Consider the following 25899-nt stretch of genomic DNA (forward strand, 5'->3'; position numbering starts at 1 on the left):
ATTATATTCTGTTAGATTTTATTAAAATCCCAATGCAACTGTTTGGCCGGGACAAAATCATACAGCAGTGGGAAGTATAGACAGTGGCACGTTATTTCGTTTACAGGGTGAAACATATAATTTTGCTTTTATCTTTTGTTGTTTACGTGGGCGAGTATTTAGCAAAGCCAAAATCATTCATTTTAATCGTTGGCCGTTTACCAGATGACGGTGCGTAAAATTGATTCTAAATTCTCACACTGTACTTTAGGTAAGCAAGCTTACACACAAACACATACCCATAAACGCATTTAAACGCACAAAAAATCATCAGAAAATGTGAATAAATCCGTTTTTTTATTCTTTAATTATTATTGTTATTTATCACATACACACACACATATATATATATATACGAATCACGTATACCGAACCCCAGACTATACCTGCTCCTATATTGTACTATAAAGTATGTATATATATTATGCATATTATATACGTATATTATGGAATACTACGGTTACGTATCGTACCGGAATATCGTTTAAAACTTATTTTTATTTTATTCACCATTCGATACAACCCGTCCCTCGTCGACACAATACGTTTTTAACAAAAACTCGAGCGTTTTACGCGTTTTACGCGTAGCTAAAAAACTGAACAATACGAGTTACGACAACACCAGCAGACCGATCAACGAATACAAAAGGTTTTTTCGAAAAAAAAATAAAATAAACCACTTCGTAGTTTAATTGGTAATCCGTAGAGATCCGAATTCACAAGAAGTAAACGATCCATGCTGTGCGTAAATGATGATTATATAATATTATAAACGCATCATTGGTGCGTATATTACTTAAATTCACCTACAATCGCATTATTTATCAAAATTTAATAAAATATAATAGTCTCATAAACAATATTCAAAGACTTAGTAATCTTCCTTTTACTCATTATATGGTAATTATTACAAATAATATTCAATAATTGTTTTTAACGGTATAAAATATCAAATTATATCCTATTGATATACATTATATTGGGTCGTTTACCAAAAATACTTACACTCTTTTTCTTCTATGATATAAATATTTTAAATCAGATTTTTGTTATTTTTAAATATGTCCACTTTAAAACTAAATATACAGTTCTTGAGATCTTTTGTTTTATTTAAAAGATATTCTGTGAATATTTCTGTGAATATGCAAACTTTTAGTTTTTCAAATGAGACCATTACTTTTATACTGTAAATTATTTAGCAGATAATTTTTTCTCAAAATGTTAAAGTATCAAAATCAAAATTCAAATAAGTACATTATGAATTATTGAAATAAAGATGATAGTTCAATGTTTGATTTTGATGCATCAACTATTTCAGAAAATGTATCTGCTAAATAATTTATAATGGTAGTAAGGGGATAGTTTTCTTTTCAAAAACAAAAGTTTACATATTCTCTGAAGACTCCTTATAATTAGTTTAAAAAAACTTTAAGACTTTAAAAATGTAGTCTTTAAATATATATTTAAAAATTACAAAAACTAAACTATGTATTCAAGTCTAAGTCAATATTTATATTTTGTTTTGATTAATAAAATAGTTTTACAATAACTTTTATGGTTAATTTAAAAAAAATAATGCTTTATTACAATATAATAATTTAAAAAATTTTAAATAGTTATATTAACTAAGTTTCGATAATTAGCTTTCATATTACTATACCTTTTTACTATATATAATTACTATTTTATATGTAAAAAGACGAAAATTTATATTTTCTAGCAATTATATACATATAAATGTATAAAAAGTAAAATAAAGTTAATTATTATAAAAACCTTTGAACTAATTAAATTTTCTCTTATTGTGGTATAAATTCACTAAAATTTAAAGTATTGATGTGTTTATTGGTGGACATTGCGTTTGTCTAGACAGTTTATTTCCTTTATTTCGGTTAGCCAAAATCTCATTTACGCGCAGCAAAGTTAACATGACCGCAAGTTATAGGAGCGAAGAATTGTTTTTCCGGACATACATTGCTGTATAGTTTTGGAACTTTATCAGGCAGAGGTATCTTGGATGCGCTTTTAAACTTAGTTTCAGTATGTTACTCTGGAGTTGTCTTTTGGCCTGATAAAACGAGATTTTGTGGTTAATTGTATTAAAACAATATAATAAGTCTTTGTCATTTAATTCAATGACTACCGAATGTCTCCATGCATGCACCGGAAATATTCTATAGGGATAGTGTATCAAAGGTCTACAGTAATTTATTTAACGGATTACAGCAGATCGAGTGCCGCCATTTAATAATAGTTATTCTTAGTCGACAATGGCTTAATGTACTATTATTGAAACGAGATGATGATTTATCAATTTTATTAAAATCAAAATCAATTTTAATTATTTTGAACTCATTTGGTTTTCGTTAAACAGTGTATTTATACAAATACGTTTATCATTATTTATTTTTTTTTTTTATTTCTTTCGTTTTTAAGTAAATGTTTAGTACAGGACGAGGTTTACAAAACTGTATAATAGCTTACATAAAGTCAAACGCAGCAGAAAAATATTGTTTTGTCATTTAATACATATTGCTTATTAACTTATACAAATATTTAAATGTAGACTTTTTTTTGACGAATAAAGTTTGATGATGAAAAATAATAATAATAAAAAAAATGATGCCTTACGTCATAGGATAAAATAATAATATAAAGTTATCATCTACGAATGTACCAATTATATGTATTATATTCCCAACATATCATAACAGATATCCCGGAAATCAGAAATTGCGTATAGTGTTATAATTCGTTTTGAGTTGTATTGTATTATGACAGTTTGAGGTTTCTAGCGGCGCATATCTAATATACATACGTAGGCAACTTCAGCAGATCTCCTGTAACCGTTCGAATGTATTAAACTGACCCACGTAACGTAAAGCATCACACACATACACACATATTATATAATATATATATATACCTATTTACGATTTCGTTCTGACACACTGTATCAACTCAGACTTATCGTTCGCGGTATACATTATTATTGTACTGTTTGAATATTAATCTCGCAAGCGCGTTCGTTGTGGGTCAACGAATTGCTATATGCTCGCCTAGACTGTCTGTGTACACCGGGGTGTAAGGCCTTTTGTAGAATAGGTCTTCTACAATAGTGACGTTTATATATGCACACAGACGCGTATGTCGTATGCATCTTGCATGAAGGCTATCGTGTGAGGTGAAATTATTCACATATCAGTAAACTAGCTGGCAAGTAGTTTTGGTGTTGCGAATCGGAAACCTTTGATATTGCGGATATATTGGACGCCTCGCAGTTTATTTTCAATATATATAATATGTGGTTGTGTGTAATATATATTTGCATACCACGATGTGGTATTTCGAGTCTTTTGTGGGCTAATAATATGGTGCGTTTTTTAATATTATCACAATGGATACAACCATTACATCACTGATTGCGTTCTCAAGAATTGGCTCGCGTACCTAAGTTATGATTTTTACGCACATGAGATGCGAACTGTATCATATTATTATTATTTTTTTAATTGAAAAAGTACATTTATAAAACTTAAGAAATTATAATTGCTACAGTAACAGTATATTCACTGAACTATAAAGTGTGTTTTCAGCAATGTTTTGTATACTTATAGTTTTAAATACTATAATTATGTTAAATATAACTATTCCAATAAATAAAAAAAAATAATTAAAAATAAATTTAGATTTTTTTCTTTATCAAGTGTTAGTGGAGAAACGTTTTTATGAACAGTTGGATATAATTGTTGAACTTGATTTATTAAGCTGGTTTGCTTTAAGCGTTTAAGACATTTATTTTATGAAAACGAAGTTTTCCATAATGATATAATAGGTACAAGCAATATTATTGTATATATTTTTCTCTTATATCTGTGCAACCAAAAAATTTAGTTAATGTACTGTACACAATTTCATGATTTTTATCACTATATAAATTTTGTTAAGAAAATAAAAATCTTCAAAAGTTATTGCTTTTAGTTTTTATAACATTACAAAAATATTGTTTTCTTCAATTAATAAAATTATTGATACTGAATACATTTAAATATAAGTATATTGTACTTACCAGTTTATTTAAAAACTTTTATTTTGGGGATACAGATTTTTGACATTTATATAATTTAGCATAATTTTTTTAAAATATTTGGTATGAAGTGAGCGATAGATATTGTTAAAAGTGTTACCCAAGTCAGGCATAAATATTTGTCAAAACGATCACAATTGAGCATATTCTATTAAAAATACGATATGTTGTATTATCAAAATGAAAATAATAAATACTTAAAGAAACCTATACCTAATAATATATATTTCAATTGTATTGATTAGAATGCACCATCGTATGTTTCTATTTATTTTAGTCTGATTTTAGATTTATTTTGAAATAGTGTTTGATAATAATATTTACAATATTTATTGTAGTTAAAAATGTAAAAACAAATCATTATACTTCCATACTTGCTAATGATAGTTCATGATAAAAGTTAATTATTCAACTTATCTTTGCCGATATATAACAACAGTGCTGGTCGGTCAGTATGAATTTGCTAACAAGCCAACTGTACGCCTAACAACATCGAATCTAAATTACACTTCATTTGACGACTTTTCTTACACAAATAATAGGGAGTTACAGATTGGATACCTCTATACATTTTGTAGAAGCCACATTAAACAATGTATTTTAATGAGCACTTATTTCGTACCTTTTGTCTAATAACACACGTTATTAACTGTAGTCATATCTTTCTATTTTTCAGTTAAATTATTTTTCCAAATAGTCACAAAATATTTATAATGATTATAATATGCTAGATTGCAAACGCAGATAATAAACGATCCAAAAATTATACGCTTCATACAACTATTAAGCTATTGGATGCACACAAAAAATGACTATTCTAAAACATAACATTTATCTAAAACAAAATACAAAGTAATATCATTGAGTAAATATTACTATATATATTCAATGGTAATATTCTTGATTAGATTAAATTGACATATGTGTGTCAACTGCAAAAAAAAATAAAATAAACTGTTTTTTATTGTTTTGTATAATACTATAGTTGTTCACATTAATTTCTCTTATAGTTTTTACACCATATTATTTAAGTTTATTTAGGAAGCAAAAATGTTTTGTATATGTAAATATAAAAATTTTTCGGTATAGATACCCGACACGGAGGATTTAATTTATGCAAAAATACTTGGAACTTTGAATAGTTAAAAATTATTGGACATTCTTTCTGTTTAATAAACCACCTTATTATTAAATGGTTATTGTTTATTATTGAGTTTATGTTTAAAAAAAAAAAAAAATAATAAAAATCATAGTAATTACAAAATGTATAACTTAAACTTAGTAAAATTAAAATAGTGTAGGTACAATTTAAACAAACAAATAAATTTAAAGAGAAACGTAGGCTATAAAAATATGTGGTATTTTATTAGAAAATTAAGTTCAGGTTATCATATTATTTTAATATAGTTGAATTAAAATTTATATGTAAATTAATTTTTTGTATATTGAATATTATTGCTTTGGTAGTGAAGAAAATGTTTATAGATCAAATATGGTTTTACTAGTTCAAAATATTAAATAGGGTTTCCACGAATTTTTATATTAACATGGGGAAATTATATTACCTAAAAAACAGTTAGCGCAAATACCAAATGTATATTTTATTTATGACGGAAAGCTACAATAATTGTGTTAATGTATTTCTGTTATCTAAATATAAGTTTGTAATGTTAAAAATAATAGCTTGTTTTTTTTTTTTTTTTTTTAGAAAGTATTAACTTTGTAATGTACAGTATTAATACCTGTCATTTTTTTTTATTCCGAACCCAATGGTTTAATATGATTTATTATTCACTAATATTAAAATACACTGCTATATGAGCTAAAATATTAATTTAATATTTGATTGAAAATATTAAATGATATAAAAAAATTCATTTGCAAAGATGTCATCGTCACGTAGTAAATTATATAGTAGTTTTTACATTAAAATATACTACGTTCCAGTATTATATTGTATCTATAGATAAAAATTATCACCAAAGAAAATGGCTATTTCGTGATACCGTCACACAAGACAGAGACGGTTTTTGATTAATTTTCTTTAGACTTGTATATATATATATATAAAAATGTATTATATATTTATTTTATATATATATAACAGCGTTTCGATTACTCAAGTGTAAAGTAATATTCAGCTAGGGTGCTTTAACTCGCCAAAGGCCGTTTAGCGAAAATGTCCACTTACCTAAAGTGGACACGGTCAAAAGTGTTTCTAAAAGCGTCCCGCAGTATTATAGTGTTGCCTCTCCGTTTTCGAAGGACCGTCAATTAAATCGCTTTGGACAGCTGCTGCCACGGAACGACGCGATGCGACGACCAACGCCGATTGCCTACAAACTCATTACGTCAAATCAAACTTGACTTCGCAAAGTCGTTTCTCGGACGACGACATCGCGGTAGTGTAAGTCAATACTAAATTGCAGCACTCCGCTACCAAAACCGTTTCAAGCTTTTAATCATTATTATATTTTTCATTAACTCTTTTTTTCGTATCAAATTATGTTTCCTACACGATGGATGCCTACCAGTATATTACATAAAAAACTACGCAGTGTTCGAGTTGGAAAATAATACAAATTTGACGCAATAAAAACTATAATGAAAAAAGGGTTTTTTAAAAAAAATAAACCACTGTACACGCTTATCCGAGTCAGACAATTTACGGCACTCTCAAAAAAAAATACTTAAAATCATGCAAAATCAAAAACATTATAATCAGTTTTTCTATTTGATTAAAGCTCATACAAATTGAAACGATGTTCATGCAGTCAATGCATACTTTTTACTGAAAAGTAGATTGCAATAATAAATTTATATGAATAATTGTTTTATTTAGTTTTCGAGTGGAAACAAACATAATCTACTAGTTTTCTTACTAATGTAGTATTTTCAAAATCCAGTTAATAAACTTTATTTAGGCATATATGTTTAGTAATATTTATAAGCAGTGTGCACACTGCACAGCGTATGGTGTACCATATGAAAATCTTCATTACTGCAAGTCAGTTTCAGCATTTTCTGATTTTTTTTTTTTTTTGATTAGTCAACTAAAGGGTCAACTGATCGCCTAAGAAGCCAATGAAAGGATCCCAGAGTGATTCGAGTATTGTTCCTTGCTGCAGGGGATTGTTCAATGACTTTTAGATTGCAATATATATACTGTCACCGATTATGGCTTGGCAGCGTCTTTAATTACACAATATTCAACGAGAAGGGCTTTGGCTACCTTTAATAAACATGTAATTTTGCGTAGGACGTGGGCCATTGAACAAAAGGTGTGTTCATTTCTCACAAAACCCACATATATCTCACTATTACTATAGCCTACGATGTTTTGTGTTACGGGACACAGTCTTTGCCGTGCGTTATATCAACCACCCTGGCCATTCCGTAAGTAACGCACTCGATAAGGCACACTAAGGGACAAAAATAAATTTTTTTGTTCCTCGGTTAATAAGTATCGTATTTTATTTTATAAATTATTTTATTGAATATAATCTGTTGTACCAGACAACCTTAGTATAAACTGTAATAGCATGCATGATGGTCAGGAATAGTTTCATCGTTAAATGTTTAAAGTTTCATTATTTTGTTGTTCTGAAACACGCGTGTTTATTCATTTTCGCTAACATTCTACGATTATAAATTATAATATAGTAAATAAGTTACTCGTGAATTCATGTAAACTATTTATACCCTTTTAACGTGGCTAACATAATTAAACTGAAATCGAATAGGCTCAGTCATACTAAAATACCTTATTTGTTTATCATTGCATATTTGTTGTAGTATATTTCAAGTTTAAGAAATTCACGGAATTACAATATTTTATTATGATCGAACATTACAATGCGTATTTACTATTTAAACGTATGATATATATATATATACATATATTGAATATACGATTATTAATCTTATTCATTAAATTAATTTCATTGAAAACTATTTCTAATGTCAATATTTTTTTGATTTAATGGACATACTATTATGTATAATAATGTGCATACTTAATTAAGTTGTATAATTTAAGAACTATATTAGTACATTTAAAAAAATTAAAATTCAAAAATAGTAGAACATAATATATTATATATTACCTAGATATCATATTATTATTATATTTATATAATATATATATATAAATATTATTTTATATTATTATATTAACACATTTGAAAATAATAACATATCCGCAACTAAAATTTTACTGTGTCATTTAAAAAATATTACAAGATATTGATATTGATAATGAATGATAATAAATTATAAATTTAACTATGAACACTATATTAGTACAAGAAAAAAAATATTTCAATAAAAACGAAAATTTTGTTAATAATGATTACAAAATATCATTGATAAGTTTACTTGTACTAAATTGCTCTTTTAACCATAACAAATAATAACTAATTCAGAATCTTAAGACTATTCCATAAAATATGATCCAAATATGAGATATAATAATTATCGTTTAGATAAATTCAAACTTCAAAATATAATCAAAATTTATATTTAAATAATTTTAGAAAAGTTTATTATACCTTTGTCAAGAACAAAAAAATCGTTACTTAATTCTGAGATGGCTAGAAACTAGAATTTTTATTCGGAGCAATATTGTGTAACAAGTAGTAACTTATTTAAATCTCTATAATATACTCAATGACTTGTATTTTAAATATAAAATAACATATTGATAAAATATTAAATAGCAGTTGTCTTAGTTTAATGTTGTTGTAATGTAATTTGTAACCGCCAACTGGGTAATTGATGAAACTAAAGATGTATTTATTGTTAATAATTTATAGAAATTAAAACAACACAATTACTGACACATAAACTTTACAACAAATTTTTGTTGATGCCATTAAAATATATATATTTAAATTACGTTTCATACCACCAGATTTATTTTACATGAACTTTTCATCTTTTGCGACTCCACGTGAAACTTTTATTCTCCTAAAAATTCAGAATAATAATATTTTTTACCAAGTGTTTTTATTATTGCAATTCGTTACGTTTCTTTTATTCGTTTCCCGTACTCTTTTTGCGCTCTTGCACGATTCACTCTTATCTTGTAAAGGGTAGTTTGCTTATTGTTCATTCGACTTTAGAAGTTATAAAACCGTAAATACATAACTTAAATAAGTCTCCTATTTATTTTAAACATAATCTAAAGTTTTCAAACTAATTTTATTGTATTATACACAATTAAAAATATGATATTAGTTCAGTATGTATAATATACATTCAACTATTGTGGCCACAATCAGCTAAATATATTAATCAATTTACCCAAATTTAAAATATTATTCGAGGCATTGTCAATAATTAATTAAAAATATTACACTAAGAGCAAAACAAAAAAAAAAAAAAACAATATTTAATTTTTATTTTAAAATTATAATATAAGTGTTGTATGACAATAAGTATATAATTATTTTTTACTTTACATAGTATTATTTAGTTTAACGATCAAGCGTGCTTATCATAATTAATTAAAATATTAAAATATTAAATTAACAATGTGATAAATTAAATATGACATTGTAAATTTTTAAGTTAAATTTTAATTGCTTAAAAATTAAAAAATTACAGTGGTTAATATGTAAAAAGTTAAAATTAATTTTACTTCTCTTAGCACAACATTTGTTCATAAAATGATTTAGCTTTCAACAATTAGTTTCGAACAAGCTATTTGTATTCAATACACCCCAATACATAAAATTAAATTCAAAGCAAGTTGAAAAATTAAAAATTAAAATTATTTATTTATGATTAACTTAAATAAACTCTTGAATAACCGCAAGACAATTAGGACAATTGAATAAAAAGAACATTATAATTTACAATACGTTCATTTCACAAACTACTTACAAAGGGTACATTATTCTTAAATTAAATAATCCTATATTATTATTATTATTATAATTATTTATTTTTTGATATTTTTTATGTTCTATGTAATTTTTTACTTTTTTCTGGGTATTTTTCTAACTTTCAGATGATTAACAATTAATAAAAATTATTCTAAAAAATGAACCTAACTAAAATCCATTTTAATTTAATTATCCTATTTTTATTTATCTATTAAGATTTTTTAATTTTACTTTTATTAAGTAATTTAAGCATATATAATAATACTATCTATATAATTGATAACAATGTAAAATAACTAGAATATTTTTTACAGTAAAAATTATATCAAGACTAATGAAAAAAATAATAAATATTAGGTTATTTCTTTTATGTGATTAGGTATGTTATTTGTACCACTATGTTACAAGTTTAATCAGTTCTAATATAATAGTTGATCATAATTCATAACTTTTATTCATGCATTCATTATCTATAGTATAGATTATATACTACAATTGCTTTCTTAGTGAATATGTATATATTATACATATACTTTTTAAATATTTTCAAATTAACAATAATATTTGTAAATGTTCATAAGCAATTTTAGATTTATATACGATTGATTTTTAAAAATGTATAAAGCTAAGTATTAATCTTAAACAAATAAAAAATGTTATTTTTTATGATAAATTATTATTATCAAATAATAACAATAGAATTATAATACTAAGTGACAATTTTAGATTTTTGAACTAATCAAAAATAAAAATGTAATAAATATAATTATGGAAAGCTTGTTAAATAAATTATCGATAATAAATCAATGTAATAAGTAAATATAATACAATTTGAAAAAAATTCTGCTTAGATTGTTATAGAGGTTATTTGCTTAAGAGAATAGTTTAAAAAGAGATTTTGGAATCGTAGAAATGACCCATTATTCTAATGCGAGACAAATAATCTACATCCAGGGGCACGGCCAAGAAACAACTGTTTCGGTGCCAGCTAACGATTTCGTTATGAGTACAGTTTAATAACAAAAATGTTAATTTTGGCTTGAAATCGATACTTACAATATACGATTTTAATTAAAATTTTCTACTGTATAGTTAGAAGAAAACACAAAACGACTAACTATAATTGTGGAAATACGTTTTTGGTTGCGTCAACAATCTAAATAAATAATAATTATTTATCGGTATAAATTCCAATAATAATAATGATAATTTGTACTATTAGAATAAAACGTAGGTGCGTAGCTTTTTTTTGTGTTTAGCGTTCAATTCGCTCCATCAAATTGAATTAGCGTTGAGCAGTGAGATGATGAGTACGGTATTCCAAAACTCAATTGTATAAGATCTAATAATGCAGTGTATATAACGATCTGCATTTGACATACCGTATTTGACAAATTTGTATAATATATATTTAAGTGCATATATATATATATGAAGTTCAATTTAGAACCAGGGATACCATTATTCGTAAATGGTATATCAAACATCATACTTATGACAGAATTAGTTGTATAATTTTAATAATTATAAAATTTAAAAAAAAAAAGTGTAAAGCGTCACCATTAGTTTTTTAAGGGAAGAAGAGATCTTTTTGAATACCTATTTTTACCAAATATTGTATTCACACGCACATCAGTATATAAGTACACACAAACAAGTATAATAGGATAGTCAAATATTAAATACAAGTAAAGACAAAGAAAAAAAATGCCTTAAACACGTTTATATTAAATAAAAAACACAATAACCCAGAAAGAAATATCAAAGTTAATATTTCAGATCAACTTAATTTGTTAAAATTTAGTGTTATACATTTTAAATTTATGTTAAACTAAGAATTTCTAGTTGACCTACTTATACTATAGAAATTTATAATATGTTAACAGTGAAAAAATTATAAATTGTTCTTTTAGTTAATTTGCGTCATTAATACTAAATATATACTTACATTTAAATTTAAAATAACTAATGTATTATTCTAACTTTTTGTAAATTATATCAATATATAATATATTGCACTATAAAATACTGTTGAGTATTGTTTTTATAATTGTATTTGTTTTAATTAAAATTTATCTACATTTCACATGTTACAACAAGTTTGTTTATAATTATTAATTAAATGTGTTACGGATGTTGGAAAGTATTATTATACTTTATAATAATACTACTTTATTATATGTCATAGAGCGGAAATGATGGAAAGTAAGATTCTTTTAGTAGGAAGTTGGAACAATATTAGAAGTGGATTAAGGAAGGATTTCAATACGTTGAGGAATTTGGTGATTATGTGAAGTGGTTGATCAGGTGATACTGCTAAGTGTGGTTTGTACTTCGTTTCCATTTCTTCAAAATGCGAGTAGAACGGCAGATGTTGAAATGGGATAATTGTTTTAATTGTTTTTTGGTTTATTGAAGATGATGTAGTGTAACATAGTAAAATTGGGAGAGGCGGGAGAGATATGAATGATATTTGTGATTAGCGTCTACTAGATAAGATTTAATGACTATAAAGTTGACTCTTATGTTTGCCCATGTATTAAAGTTAGACCTAGCAGATTTGCTTTTGAAACACTTTTTTAAGCCACCTTACGAGATAGATCTTTGTTGTGAGTAACAAAATATACTACATTTTTTAAGACAATGCTTGGAAGTTAAATATTACTTGATTTTGATGAGTTGAGTTGAGCTTTAGTTTGAACGAAGACATTGTCTCATTTCTTCATTGCAAACACTTCAAAGTGATTGGTGACACAAAAAACTTGTTTTCTGATCCTCGTGATCCGGAAAATTTTAGAAGTAATCGAAAGAGTTTTCTTTGTTGAATTTTCATTATTTTCTTTTTTATAACTGAGTTTTTGTTTAAAATAATAATTAATGAAACAGTATATTTGGCTATTAAGTGTATTTAGTACTTCATTAATGGTAGGTAATTAATAAGATACGATACGCGACGCATGACAAGACGGTCATGCACTACATATCGCTTTGACTATTTGAACCTGACTTGAACATTAATATATTATGTTGTATCGAATAAAATAAAATAATTCCTACAAATTATTAAATTCATCTAAATTGAAGCAGTTTAGAACCTGGAACAGCACTCTATATGCTTTATATGACTAACTCTCAATTTACAAATAATGTCACGCCAAATTGCATTACGTCTAAAATGTCCCAAAATAGTTTTATTCACAACCTTAATAATTATAATATTACTTTTCAAAGAGGTCACGCAACAGTTAGATCATATCATCGCTACATTCAATTTTCTAATGCATAATATTTGTACTCACTATTCATCAATATTACACTATTATATATTATTTATGTATTATTAATGTAGTTAATTTGTTGTTATCCGAGTTTTATCTTTTATCCACACCCACTAAAACGTGAATAATTAAATTTTCTAATATCTCTGTCTTTTATCGCATACATATATTTACCATTTGTTTATGATACTAATACGTTGCAAAAACATCGATTAACGTTGACCTTTTAATTCAATTTATACTAATCAAATAAAATAAATTGTTTAAAATATTTATGATAAGACATTTAAAAATAATAAGTAATTAGCCGTTATTTTCAATTTTTATTTATTTTAAGATAATATCTGTGTGTGGTGGTATAATAAGTGAATCAACTGAGTGAAATATTGTATAAATGAATATTGAATATTCACATTAAACAGTTTAATGACTAAAATTATGGTGACATTATAATATTTCGAACATATTTAAACTCTATATACCTATAATAATTTATACTTATATTGGATATTATATTTTGGAATTGGAAATACGTTTCTAAAATGTAACTATTATGATAACCAAAATTGTAACATATTTTAAAAAGTATTCTTAAATAAAAGAAAAAATAAAGTCATTTATGATGCGTATGTAAACGCTTTATTATTAAATTGTTTTTATTTTATAAAGCATCTATAATTGTTAGTATAGTTTTTTCATGTAAATTGAATTTGATATTATAAACGATAAATTAATTAATTAAACTTATCTTTAAAATGACTCATCTACAATAACCTTTTGAGAATTATTATCATTTTTTCAAACGGTTTTGAAGTTTTTGACTTTTTGGTTGGCTTTTGATTATACCGATAACCCACTATGTATATAAATACACCTGTTTGATAATAATAGCAGAATGTAATAATCGGGTTTTCTGAGAGGAAATAATAAAGCTCCCCTAAAGACGTCCTAAATTATTTCAAACTATAATATTATAGTATAGTGATTTTGAGCCTCAAATCCTCGAAGGAACGCCCCGAAATTAAAGCCCACACCATACCCTATAATATGCGTATTGCTTATTTAACATGAATATGAATATTATCGAATATAGAATGTCATGTTAAATATCGTATTTCGATTTATTTACAGTTAGAAGTGTTTATTTGTTACTTTTAGTTATTTGTACCGTAAATAATCATAGGTCATGACATGTGAGAACGGCAATGTTTCATGTGAATACACGGGAAAAAAAATAAAATCACCCATCGAAACGACGTATTGAAATGGAGAGTGGCCATGTTATCTTTCCACCGAAAGGACTTGCCTATACTTACATGTGTACGACAGTCGTAAAATAACAACACTTAAAGTAACCGGCTGTCCATATAGATTTATTATTTGCACCATCAAAGTAGAGTTTCATGCACGCACAAAGGCGTGCGCAAGGGTGCAGCACATGCACTCCAGGATGCATTTGCTTTTTCTGAAATACCAGATTTTTTTAAACTTATTTTTAAAGTTTATTGACAGACAACAATTGTTTTCCTGTATGTTCATAATTTGATTATAACATGTCATTGTTCTATATTTAAAACTAAAATTATGATAAAAGTTTACGATAGTGTAAATAGATAAAGATAAACGAAGAACGTTGTGTTATGTAATAATTTATAACCTAAGACTGTGTTTGCCGTTTGGTGCAACATCATTTAATGATTTGTACCATAGATATTTATTATCTACAACTTATATGCAAGATTAATTATCATTAACTAAATATTAATGGATAATGGACTATAATAATTGATTTTGAAATTGTGAAAATGCGTTTTCAAATTTTAAAAAGATTTCAGTAGGTTTTGTTACTATAACTATCATAAGCTGTAACTGTGAGAGGGTATTTTATAAATTACTTATTGTGAAATCAAAACTTCGAAGTACAATGTTTCAAAACAGACCGGGTTCTCTTTTATTATTGTTTGTTGAATAAGAAAATTGAATGGACATTAAGATTAGATAAGTTATTTATGAATTCATAACCATGGAGAATGAAGTAAGCGGAGATTAGTATAAGTCTATATAAGTTATTTATATAAGTCTATAAATTATGTGAATTAACCAATAAGTGTTCAAAAATAAAATTTTAATTTATTGTTAAAAATTATTTAACTGAAGTTTTAATGTAAATACTATTGCTGACAAATATACAATGTACTTATTGGCTAAAAATTTGCTGAAAATGATTCTTAAAATAAAACGTATCAACAAGCAATAATCAACAAAATAGAAATATGTGCTACACCTGATCAAGATTTCTGCGCACGCACAATGTTTATTTATAATTTTATATATTATATGTATACCATTTCTCTTTTTTTTTTCGCTAGCTAAGTATAATATGTATTATAATCGATTAAAATCAAAACCGGATATTACCTTAACGCACCTGCATCACTTTTCCATTTATCCTTCGTCAGCAAACCTATCAGACTTCGTTTATTCTTTCGCCGTCATTACCTCGGGAAAACATCATTGGTCATCTTCACGCCTGTGGTCAACTCTCGAGCACGCTTGATGATTGATATACGTATAACATAATGTTGCTTGCTATTATAGGTTTGAGCGCTGTACCTTACTATTTACTTACGTGTTTTAACATCCACATGTACACCGTAAATGAGAATTCGTCGCCAGCGCGAAACGGCACTGCAATACGTTGTGACGAATAGGAAAAAAACGCTTTTGAATATTATCGAAGAATTCAAATAAACGAACAAAAATGTGACAAAACAAAACAGCTTGACCAGACGGTTCCTATTGTTTGTGTCATGTATAACAACTGCAGTTTAATTTAATCCCATCATTCCTATTTGACCTATAATTATTTTTATTAGGTATTATTATTATTTGAGTGGACTGTGCGGCCACATGAATAGTCATACCGTCCAAGTCACTTCGTCATAATGTTATTATGTACCTATATGTACAATGATATTATATAATGACGCAATTCGCTGTGGCTATTCCAAAACAACGTAAAATGTACTGCTTGATTATCGGTTCTGTGTCTACCAATCGGAAACACAATGATATTCTCGATTATGCTTCGCAATAATATAATAACTTCGGTCGCTATTTTCCTAAATATTAGGTGAGAAATTCCGAAACACCGGCGTATAGGAATGGCGAGTTTCGGTTTCCGCGACCCTATTCGCACTGAGTCCTAATGGCAATTTTTTTTTTCTCAATAATATCGTCCGTCTTATTTCAAAGTCTGAGCACGTCATTTTCTTATATCAAAGCCGTTAGTGGTAGCGATAAATCGTCAAATTAATTTTATTTGAAATATCCAAGACGTATTCTATACACGCGATGCACAAAATACGATTCGATTAAAAACGTTCATAAAACGAGTTGAAAATGCGTGTTTTAATTTCTATTACCATTTTATTATATTCCTTTGTGAGTGTATGATTAAAATATTTTATAACCATTTTCCATCGTATTATTATTTCTATCGTCGTCACCATCGTATTCATCGCGTTTCAGCCGTTTAGCTATTCGAATTTTTCTATGTAGTAGTAGGTACGTATATAGTATGTCGTATGTGTAATATTACGTACACTGTAATGTCAGCTACCATCTATGAGTAAAGTTACTTTTAAAATAATTTCTAAGAATTTTTTTCACGCAATTGTCAAAATAAATAATACACACTGTAAATATATTACAAATATTAAATACCTATGCTTTAGCATTTAAATCATTTCACATTCTTGCATGACGGCGGAAACTCTTGGCTACTAAGATTCTGTCCACTTTTCAGTGAATTCGGTTTGTGGGATGTTTGTAGTTTGTTCCCAAAAATACGTCTGTTATTAAGAGGTGCATGTTAGAGAAGATTTCACTGATTATGTACATAGAATCACCGGGGACAATATTGTTTTCTACCAGATACGCCGGGTTCGTATGCTATAGAGTTATACCGTTATACGTAATAATATAATAGTCACATTCTCGTGATTCTAAGTAATAAACGTCTGATTGTCGCACGCGGAGACATTGAAATCTCTAGGGTTTGAAATAAATCAGTTGAATGAAAACTGTTTCTTCTCCTCGGACTATCACAAACAACCACAACTGGCTACTACGCAATGGATAAGAACACAATATACATATATTTACTTACTGTACTGTAATCATATAAATATATATGTATATATATATATATAGTTTACATTGTCATTGGATTGGTTTCGATACGATGCGCGTGATCCCGCATATTATCCGTATACACATCGCTCGTGTCGTGTATACTAAAAAGAGCGTTATTGCGAACGTTCTGGTTGAATTGTAAATAATATGTCAATTCTCGGATCTCGAAGCAAAGACCTAACACGAATTTACCGTTCAGAAGGAGCGGTCGCGTTCCATAAGTAGATTGTTCGGTTATTCGGTTACCAACCTCATACATATTATAATCTAAATATATATATGCATGTAAGTTTTTTGAAAATCGCATATAAAAATATCCCACCACTAAACAAACTTATCCGTTTTTAATGTGACATTTTGTTGTAAAATGTCTATTATCACTACTAAAACCATACGGTATTCAAAAAATTAGTGACTCAAATCCCTCCAGCCATGATTCTAATAATTCGTCATTTAACACGAACATAGTTTTTAAGTTTTTAATAAATCTCATTTATGTTTATCTACAATGTATCGTATTATTAATGATAACTCAACGTATCGTTATTTTAAATATAGAACTGCACTAAATATTGACCTTAATAAACTTGTAATCAAAATATTTTATTTGTTTAATTAGTAACATTAATTTTTGAGCACCATTTTTCATTTTATTTGAGCAGCACCTTTGGATTTAAAATATTTAATAGGTACATACTGTATGTTAGACATTGGAGAGAATGAGAATGGATATCTAAAAATAAAACATCGTATACGGTATACAATAAGCCCTCAGATAAAATTTCATTCGTTATAATAAATTATAATTAAAAATACCAGGGCTACACAAATGGTTCAAAACAAAAACTCCCCCATACTCATACATATTTATACAGAGTGTTAACTTGTCATTGGTTTAGTGTATAACCACGTACGCATGAATTCTAACTGGATAAACACAAAAACTAATTTTAAATACTAAATACACTAACATTTGTTTATATTATTTGCATAAAATTCGTAACTTTCTTATCTACTACTCGTTAGAATGCGCTGGATAATAATAAATATTTATTATTAGCATTATTAAGGAGCTATCATACATGATCGAATAGTTAGTTTTAGAGTATATAGTTATTTTTGCAAGTTTATTTTTAAACGTAGCACAATATAGTACATAAACGATATAATAAGAAGTTAATTATACATTATTAAAATACATGTGCATATTATTGAAAGCAATATTATTATTGAGAACGGTAAGCAAATCAATATAACTTGAATATGTCTTAGAAAAACTATCTTTTAACATAAGTCAATAATAATAATCATGATAAATATATTTGAATAATAAGTATGATCAGATGAAAACACAAATTGAACAACCCAATAACATTCAATTGCGTATTAAATAAAGAATAGCCGATTTATACCTATATGTAATAAATCTATAAATAAGAGACATTTATTGAGAACTATTGAACCAGTGCACCCGATGGTAAATAGCTGATGTACATATATTATAATTAAGGTTAGGTTAATTAAGTATATTGGTTTTGTATCCATCTTATTTTTCCTATCCTTCAACAGTGACTGTTTTTCAACATCTTCATCGTAGCTTTAGTATCTATATAATATTATATACGTGTACACGTGTATGCAATATATTATAATAGTTCAGTAAGTCGAGAACCCGTGTTTCTCTAATGAAGGTCGGGCTGACGTAATAAATAAATAATGACAACAGGCGCGGGAACCGGAGGGTAGGATTCCCCTATGCAATTTAGGCTGTAGGAAAAAAATTACGTGTCGTGACGCTTTACGGTCGTTTTGTTGCGTTTAAATTTAGTGCGAACAAAATCGACAAAGTTACTCTCCGGCATATTTGTCATGCAATGCACTCATTCGAAGTCCTTTATTTTTCACTTTTTTTTTCACGGTGACATTTCGTGGACAGCACCATTTGTTTTTCATGCACCCTGCCGCCACAAACTGTACCACACGTGCTAACTCATGACCCGCGAGAGAGCAACACACACCAGAAGCTCGGAGGGTAAATTATGCGCCTTGCAGGAAAAGTTCCCGGTAACCGGAAAAAAATGTACTTAAATTTGAAAACCTTAAGAAAAAAATAGTTAACATTATTTTACGTCATCAAAAGTAGTTTATGATGACTCTCCCCTGAACTCTCGCGTTGTTCTTAAAACTTCCCACATTTACCGACGTTCCTTGTCACTACCGTCTGTATAATACCTAACGATATTATCAATTTCATCCCGTATACCCATTTCGAACAAATTAAATAATTTATGAACATTTTAAACTTAAGAATTCCATGGTTTGACTACTTAAAAAAAATCAATTCGGAAAAGTGTAATGTATTGATCGAGAATCCTTCGGATGAAAAAATAAAAACAAAACTTGTGGCTGAACCAACGGTATAAATTTTAATTTACAAACTACCAATGTAGTCTGATTATCGTTTTTGAGTGTATACTCTACAATGAAACATAAATAATAAGTTTATTTTTGATATTTATAAAAAAACAAATAAACAACGTGATAAAAAGTACTTTGAATTCAAAAACATGTCAGTTCTTTCATATATATATTTAACTATAATAATACTATTAACCCACAATTTGCAGCACATACACACATTTTATGGTTTTATATATTTTATTTCTGCGTGGTCGTTTTTTGATTGGTTTATATAATATACATATATATATATATATACGGTGCACAATGTTATGGTGCGATTTAATTCAATGTGTACGGTATACTCAGAGTAAACATGGGAAAATACAAATAACAAACTTTAAACATATAATGTTATGCTCCGTTTATAAATATATTTTATGAATGAACATTGTTCACCAAATTTTTTTATTTATTTTTAACACAGTTGAGTCGGACTATTATAAAATAATATACCAACACATACATCGTGAACCAACGCGTTTTACCCGTCTTCCTAAGGGAAATCGTAAAGCACGATATTGATATGTGATGTATACATATTGTTTTTATAAAATTAGTAAACTTCGTAACCAAGCGTGCGTGCGACAACGTATACATTGATCGAAATAAAAATCTACTCGAAAAAAACTATTTAATATGTGCGGTCTGTGACGTACCATGTGCGTGTATTGCAATATTTTTATGTTATATGCAAGTATAAAATTAACATAAATAATGCATAAGCTATATTAAACGTGGTGATTTTGATGCATTACATGCATTACCTTATTTCGATTTGTATCCGTTACAGTGGCGTAAACAAGGAGGGGGTTTGGGTTTTAACCCCCCCCCTGCATCGTCTTTCTACATCTAAAAAATGTATAATTTACATTATTGTATATTTCATTAATTCTATTTTCATATTGAAGTGTTTATAATACTATATTATTATAATATTGTTAATAACAAAACTTTGTTCTTGAATAGTTCAATTGGACAATAAACATAACGAAAACAGTAAAATATTAAGTTTGATTTTCACCAAAACCCTCTCCCTTACAAAATCCTAGCTACACCACCATATTACAATATTCAAACGAATTAATAAACTGGTGGATGATATGCAATCAAAAATATGACACACATATTATGAGGTAATAATTGGCAGATCTAGACATAAAATAATCAAAAATGTATCTTCGACTCATAATGCACTTAAAAGTCATGTTATAAAAACTAAATTGGTATTCTAGTTCAAAAAATATTTGTAAATTTAAACTTTAAACAAATTTCAGAAAAAGGCAAAAATAAACTATTAAAAATATTCTTAAAATTGCTTTTCAATTTGAATTATTTCCCAAAACTCACTTTTTTATAATTGTTTTAAGTCAAATGATTAACAAAGTTATGAAAAATCATGAACAATTGTAGATATTTATTTTGAAATTTAAATTGACAAATTTTCAAGTGCTGGTTCATTTTTTTCTTCAAAAACTTGGTTGATCATAAGAAATTTGTATTTGAACATAAACATCTTAAATAAAATATTTATATAAACATTTGAAATTTGATTATAAATTGACGAGATTGTACATTATTTATACAGAGAATTATTAAGTTAGTTTTTTGTTGTAATTCAAGAATAATATACCTAGATTTATTTTTCACTCAAAATATTTTATTGTAGATACATTTTTAAATTTGAATTTCAAAATTATCTCATTTATTAGATTAAAATATTCGTTGACGAGATAGTGATTGCCTACTGGTTACTAGTACACTTTTTTAATTATTGTTAAATAGCTAATTTTAAATGTTCGTAACATCATGGAATAATATTAATATCATTCTAAAGATAGACTGTATAATATAATAGGCTATAATAATATAAAAACTATATTTTTGTATTAATAATATAAAGGTATTTATTAAATAATTATATTGGTATTTTTGTTCTCAGTTTGATTTTTGTTGTTAATTATTTTTTCTGTGTACTACTTTAATTTAAACCAAATATCATAATATATTATGTAAGCTATTAAGAACTACATTTTTAACACATGTAAATTATAAAAATATTACTAAATTAGATATAAGACGGTATCTAAAGTATATTTTTCCTTAAATACCCACCCCTGGAACTAATATTAATGTAAAACATGGCATGACCATTGTGTTGCGAAACATTATCGAAGTCAGTTTTTTCACATAATATCTCGATGGTTTTAGTGTTGGGTGGATGGGGGATAAAAATTATGTAGCTGCCAAAAGTGTAAAGTACTGCAGTGCCCACTCTTTTCCCCTCCTGTGGGCTGTTGGGTTTCCATTATATTCGCATATCGTATTGCGAACACGCTGGTGGTAGATACAGCTGCAACGAGCGGTATACATGCGGTGCGTTGTGGCTGTTTGCCAAAAAAACGCGATTGCCACGCCGAAGAGTATCGTCTTTGAACGGGAAAAAAAGGAATGAAGACAACATTTTAGAGTGAGTGAAAGAGATAAAAATACGGAACAGTGCGGAGTGATAACGGTATATATATATATATATATATATATATACAGGAGAGAGAAGCAAACGCATTCATTTATATACAAATATAATATATATATGTATATATACTTAGACAACAAGCACACGTACGTAATATGAAACAACATGACTCCACAGTCGTTAGCCCTTTATTTTTATAGTGAGACACCAGCCGACCCTTAGCGTCGACCTCTTTACCCTCCTCAATACTGTACCTTACCGGGGCATCGGTCCTCCCAAAGCTAATTTTCCAAAAAAAAAAAAAAAAAAACAGTTAATAACCGAGGACGTAAACACTACCGTTCCCGGTGACGTTATTATTTTAATGAAAAATCTAATAGGCCGAATATCATGAGCCTTACGGAAAAAAAAAAAACTATGACAACAAATACTTGACCGTATAATGTTATACAGAGTGATTCACCACAATTTTTCCTTCAAACAAGCATTTATCCAATTTTTTTTTTTTTTTTAGATGTTTAAGGGTACATAAATTCAAGTTTAAAATGTTTTTGAATTCGTTAATAAATTTAAGAAGTGTTTCATGTTATTTTTTTCAAGCGAAAATCACAATTTTATTTTTGTTATTAATTTTAAAGCATATATATATATATATATTTGATGTATTAGGTAAAGATACACTTTGATCAAAATTAAAAATGATACCTTATAACTAAGTAGTGAATTAATTAATTGTACGTGTGTGTTATAATAGTTTCACATTAAGTATAATAATATTCAGTTTATAATTTATTAAATTAAACAATTTTTTCAAATATAAAATACTATAAATATTTTATTATAAATTATCATAATTTTCAAATTGTCAAAGCTAGTATATCGTTAACTATTATCCTTAGTATGTTCATAAAATTTAATAACGCACACACTACTTAATTTCGATTTAAATACTTACATAAATTTAAAAAAAAAAATAAATACTATTATCTGCTTAATAATGTTCAGTAATAAAAGATACTTCTCATTTATATAAAAATAAGATTGTATTCAAAAGAAACTTCTTAAATAATAATAAAACGTAAGCCTGAATTTTAATAAATGCATTATTAAAGGACAAAAGCGGACTGTTCATGCTTGGTAAATTACCAAATCACCCTGTATACACTCTCACTCTCTAGGGTAGAAGACTTAACCGTTGAGCTGCCTCTGTGTGCCGATTACGTTTCTCGTGTACGGCTTAAGCTCGTTCCGAGTATTAACCGTACGGTTTTTTTTTTGGTTTTTAAGTTTGTAATTATTATTCATACCTCGTTCATGTGATTAGGATATATTTGTTTATTTATTTTTGTACATGTCTTGCAAACATGTAACTTTGTGCTAAATGTATTTGCCAGAGCGACTAATTATTTTTTTCGGTTGTTTTTTTTTTCAGCCCCAGAGAAGAAATTTGATGTATATCAGAAGAGAGTCAATAACGATACTATACGAGTAACTTGCATGGTCTCTGGCGTTTACCCAGTGCCAAGGCTTACTCTCTACAACAACTCGGTCACTGACAAACAGTAAGTTATTTCAAATTTTAAATTCTTATTTTCAAATATTTGAACATTGGAGTATTGGTATAATGTTTTCGTTAATAATTTTATACTTGTTTAAAATATTAAAATATGTAATATGTACATATTGTACTTACTACAAAAACTGCAGTTCAATTTAAAAATAATTTAAATATCTATTCAAACACCGGAAACCAAAAATATAATAACGTATTTTAAAAATATCAAAATTTATCAAAACAACTTCTCATTCATTTTTTATTAAATAATATCAAGTTAAAAAGCTAAAATATACCATCGATGGTATTACACAAATTTAGTAATTTTAAATTCAAAAATCAATTTCTATCAAAACAGATACTAAGTCTGCATAGTATCATATATCCAATAATCGTTTTTTTTTTCAAAAAAAAATTACCACTAATGATAATATAATTATCCAAAATTTGATAATAATTGTACAAAACCATAAAATACCAAACAGTATATAATAAAACCAATTGTCATTTTGGTCAGTTAATTTATTATCAAAAATATACCACCATATATCAATGAGGTATTAAGCAATATAAATTATGTGACAACAATTTGATACACTTAGTTTATTTACCTATCAAAAAAAAAAAAAAAACTCTTGACTGATATTCAATATTTCTCATGCACTAAATCAATATATTTTTAAAAAACTCCCTAGATGTAATCTTTACACACTTAATTTTGACAAAACAAAGCGTTTTAAATGAACTTACTATGAAAATAATTAATTCCACTTAGAAACGTTATTTTTATAAAAAGCTTTAACATTGTTAATATACCCAAGTCATTAATAAATAATATAAATAGTTTATATTAAGTATCTAATTCATTTCATTTTATATTCTTTCATAAATCATATTATTAAGCATTTTATTAGCTAATTATATGTATTATAAACTAATAATTTTAATTATTGAAGCATCAAAATTTATAATTAAAAAAATAAAATAACTTTACAAAGCTCATCTTATATGTGTGTACATTATGCACTGAGCATGTAGCATCAAACCATATACGAGATAAAATTATCTTAAAATAAATATAGTTATTTTTAATTAATGAATTACATACCTACTAATTTTCAATATAACTAATTTTTTTAAATTATTTTATTTTAATAATTTTAAATTTAAATTATCATTCTTTGCTGTAATTTAGATCAATATTCAAATTTTTGTTTTATATACGTATTTACTTTACCAACTAAGTATATCAGTGGGTTAAATTCACAAAATATAATATGATTAGGTAACAATTTTAAATGCAAATTTTATTTTGTAGTACTAAATTTAATTATATAATTAACTTTATGCCATACATTTCAAAACTAAGCAATTTATATATTGAAAATACACGAAAATAAAAGACCTACAGTGATAGTATGATATTTAAAAATAATAAACCAAAATATTGTAATTCGTGTAAAATAAAATATACAGAATATACTAAAGTTTTCAAAAATGCCCTTAAGTATCTTTTGTCACCTAGTTTAGTAGTTCAGTAGGAAAATATGAATAGTAACACACTAATGTTTGAGATACTACATAAGAAGTCTTGATTTTTCAGAATTATAAATGAAGAATTTAAAATGATTAGACATAAAAAGCGTATAATACTCAAAGTTAGGTTAATGTAGGTTGTTAAAAAGTTATGACATTTGGATTTTGTTAAACATTATATTATGTTGTTTTTTCACTAATTTTAAAACAAAGCATTCATTTTTTTCTTGAGTTTATTTTGTCAGAAAACTAATAAAATTCAGATTTGTTATTCATGTGGCTTATAATATGATTCTATGTTGTAAAGTTCAATTATTTTAAGTTTTAAATATTTTTCTTCTTTTCCAAACTATTATTTATATTTAAATTAAAAGCTTAAAGAA

The 25899-nt window shown here is 26.7% G+C and overlaps 1 protein-coding gene across 1 annotated transcript in view; it reads left to right on the top strand.

Moving 5' to 3' along the window:
- The window catches only part of LOC112591621, a 279699-nt gene that overhangs the window by 168076 nt on the left and 85724 nt on the right, over positions 1-25899 (top strand). Inside the window, exon 4 of the mRNA XM_025335487.1 lies at positions 23858-23987. Coding sequence (XP_025191272.1) covers positions 23858-23987 — 130 coding nt within the window. The remainder of the gene's footprint in view (positions 1-23857; positions 23988-25899) is intronic.

This window comes from Melanaphis sacchari, unplaced genomic scaffold, assembly GCF_002803265.2.
Source record: "Melanaphis sacchari strain LSU unplaced genomic scaffold, SCAv2.0 Contig13_pilon_pilon, whole genome shotgun sequence".
NCBI lineage: Eukaryota > Metazoa > Arthropoda > Insecta > Hemiptera > Aphididae > Melanaphis > Melanaphis sacchari.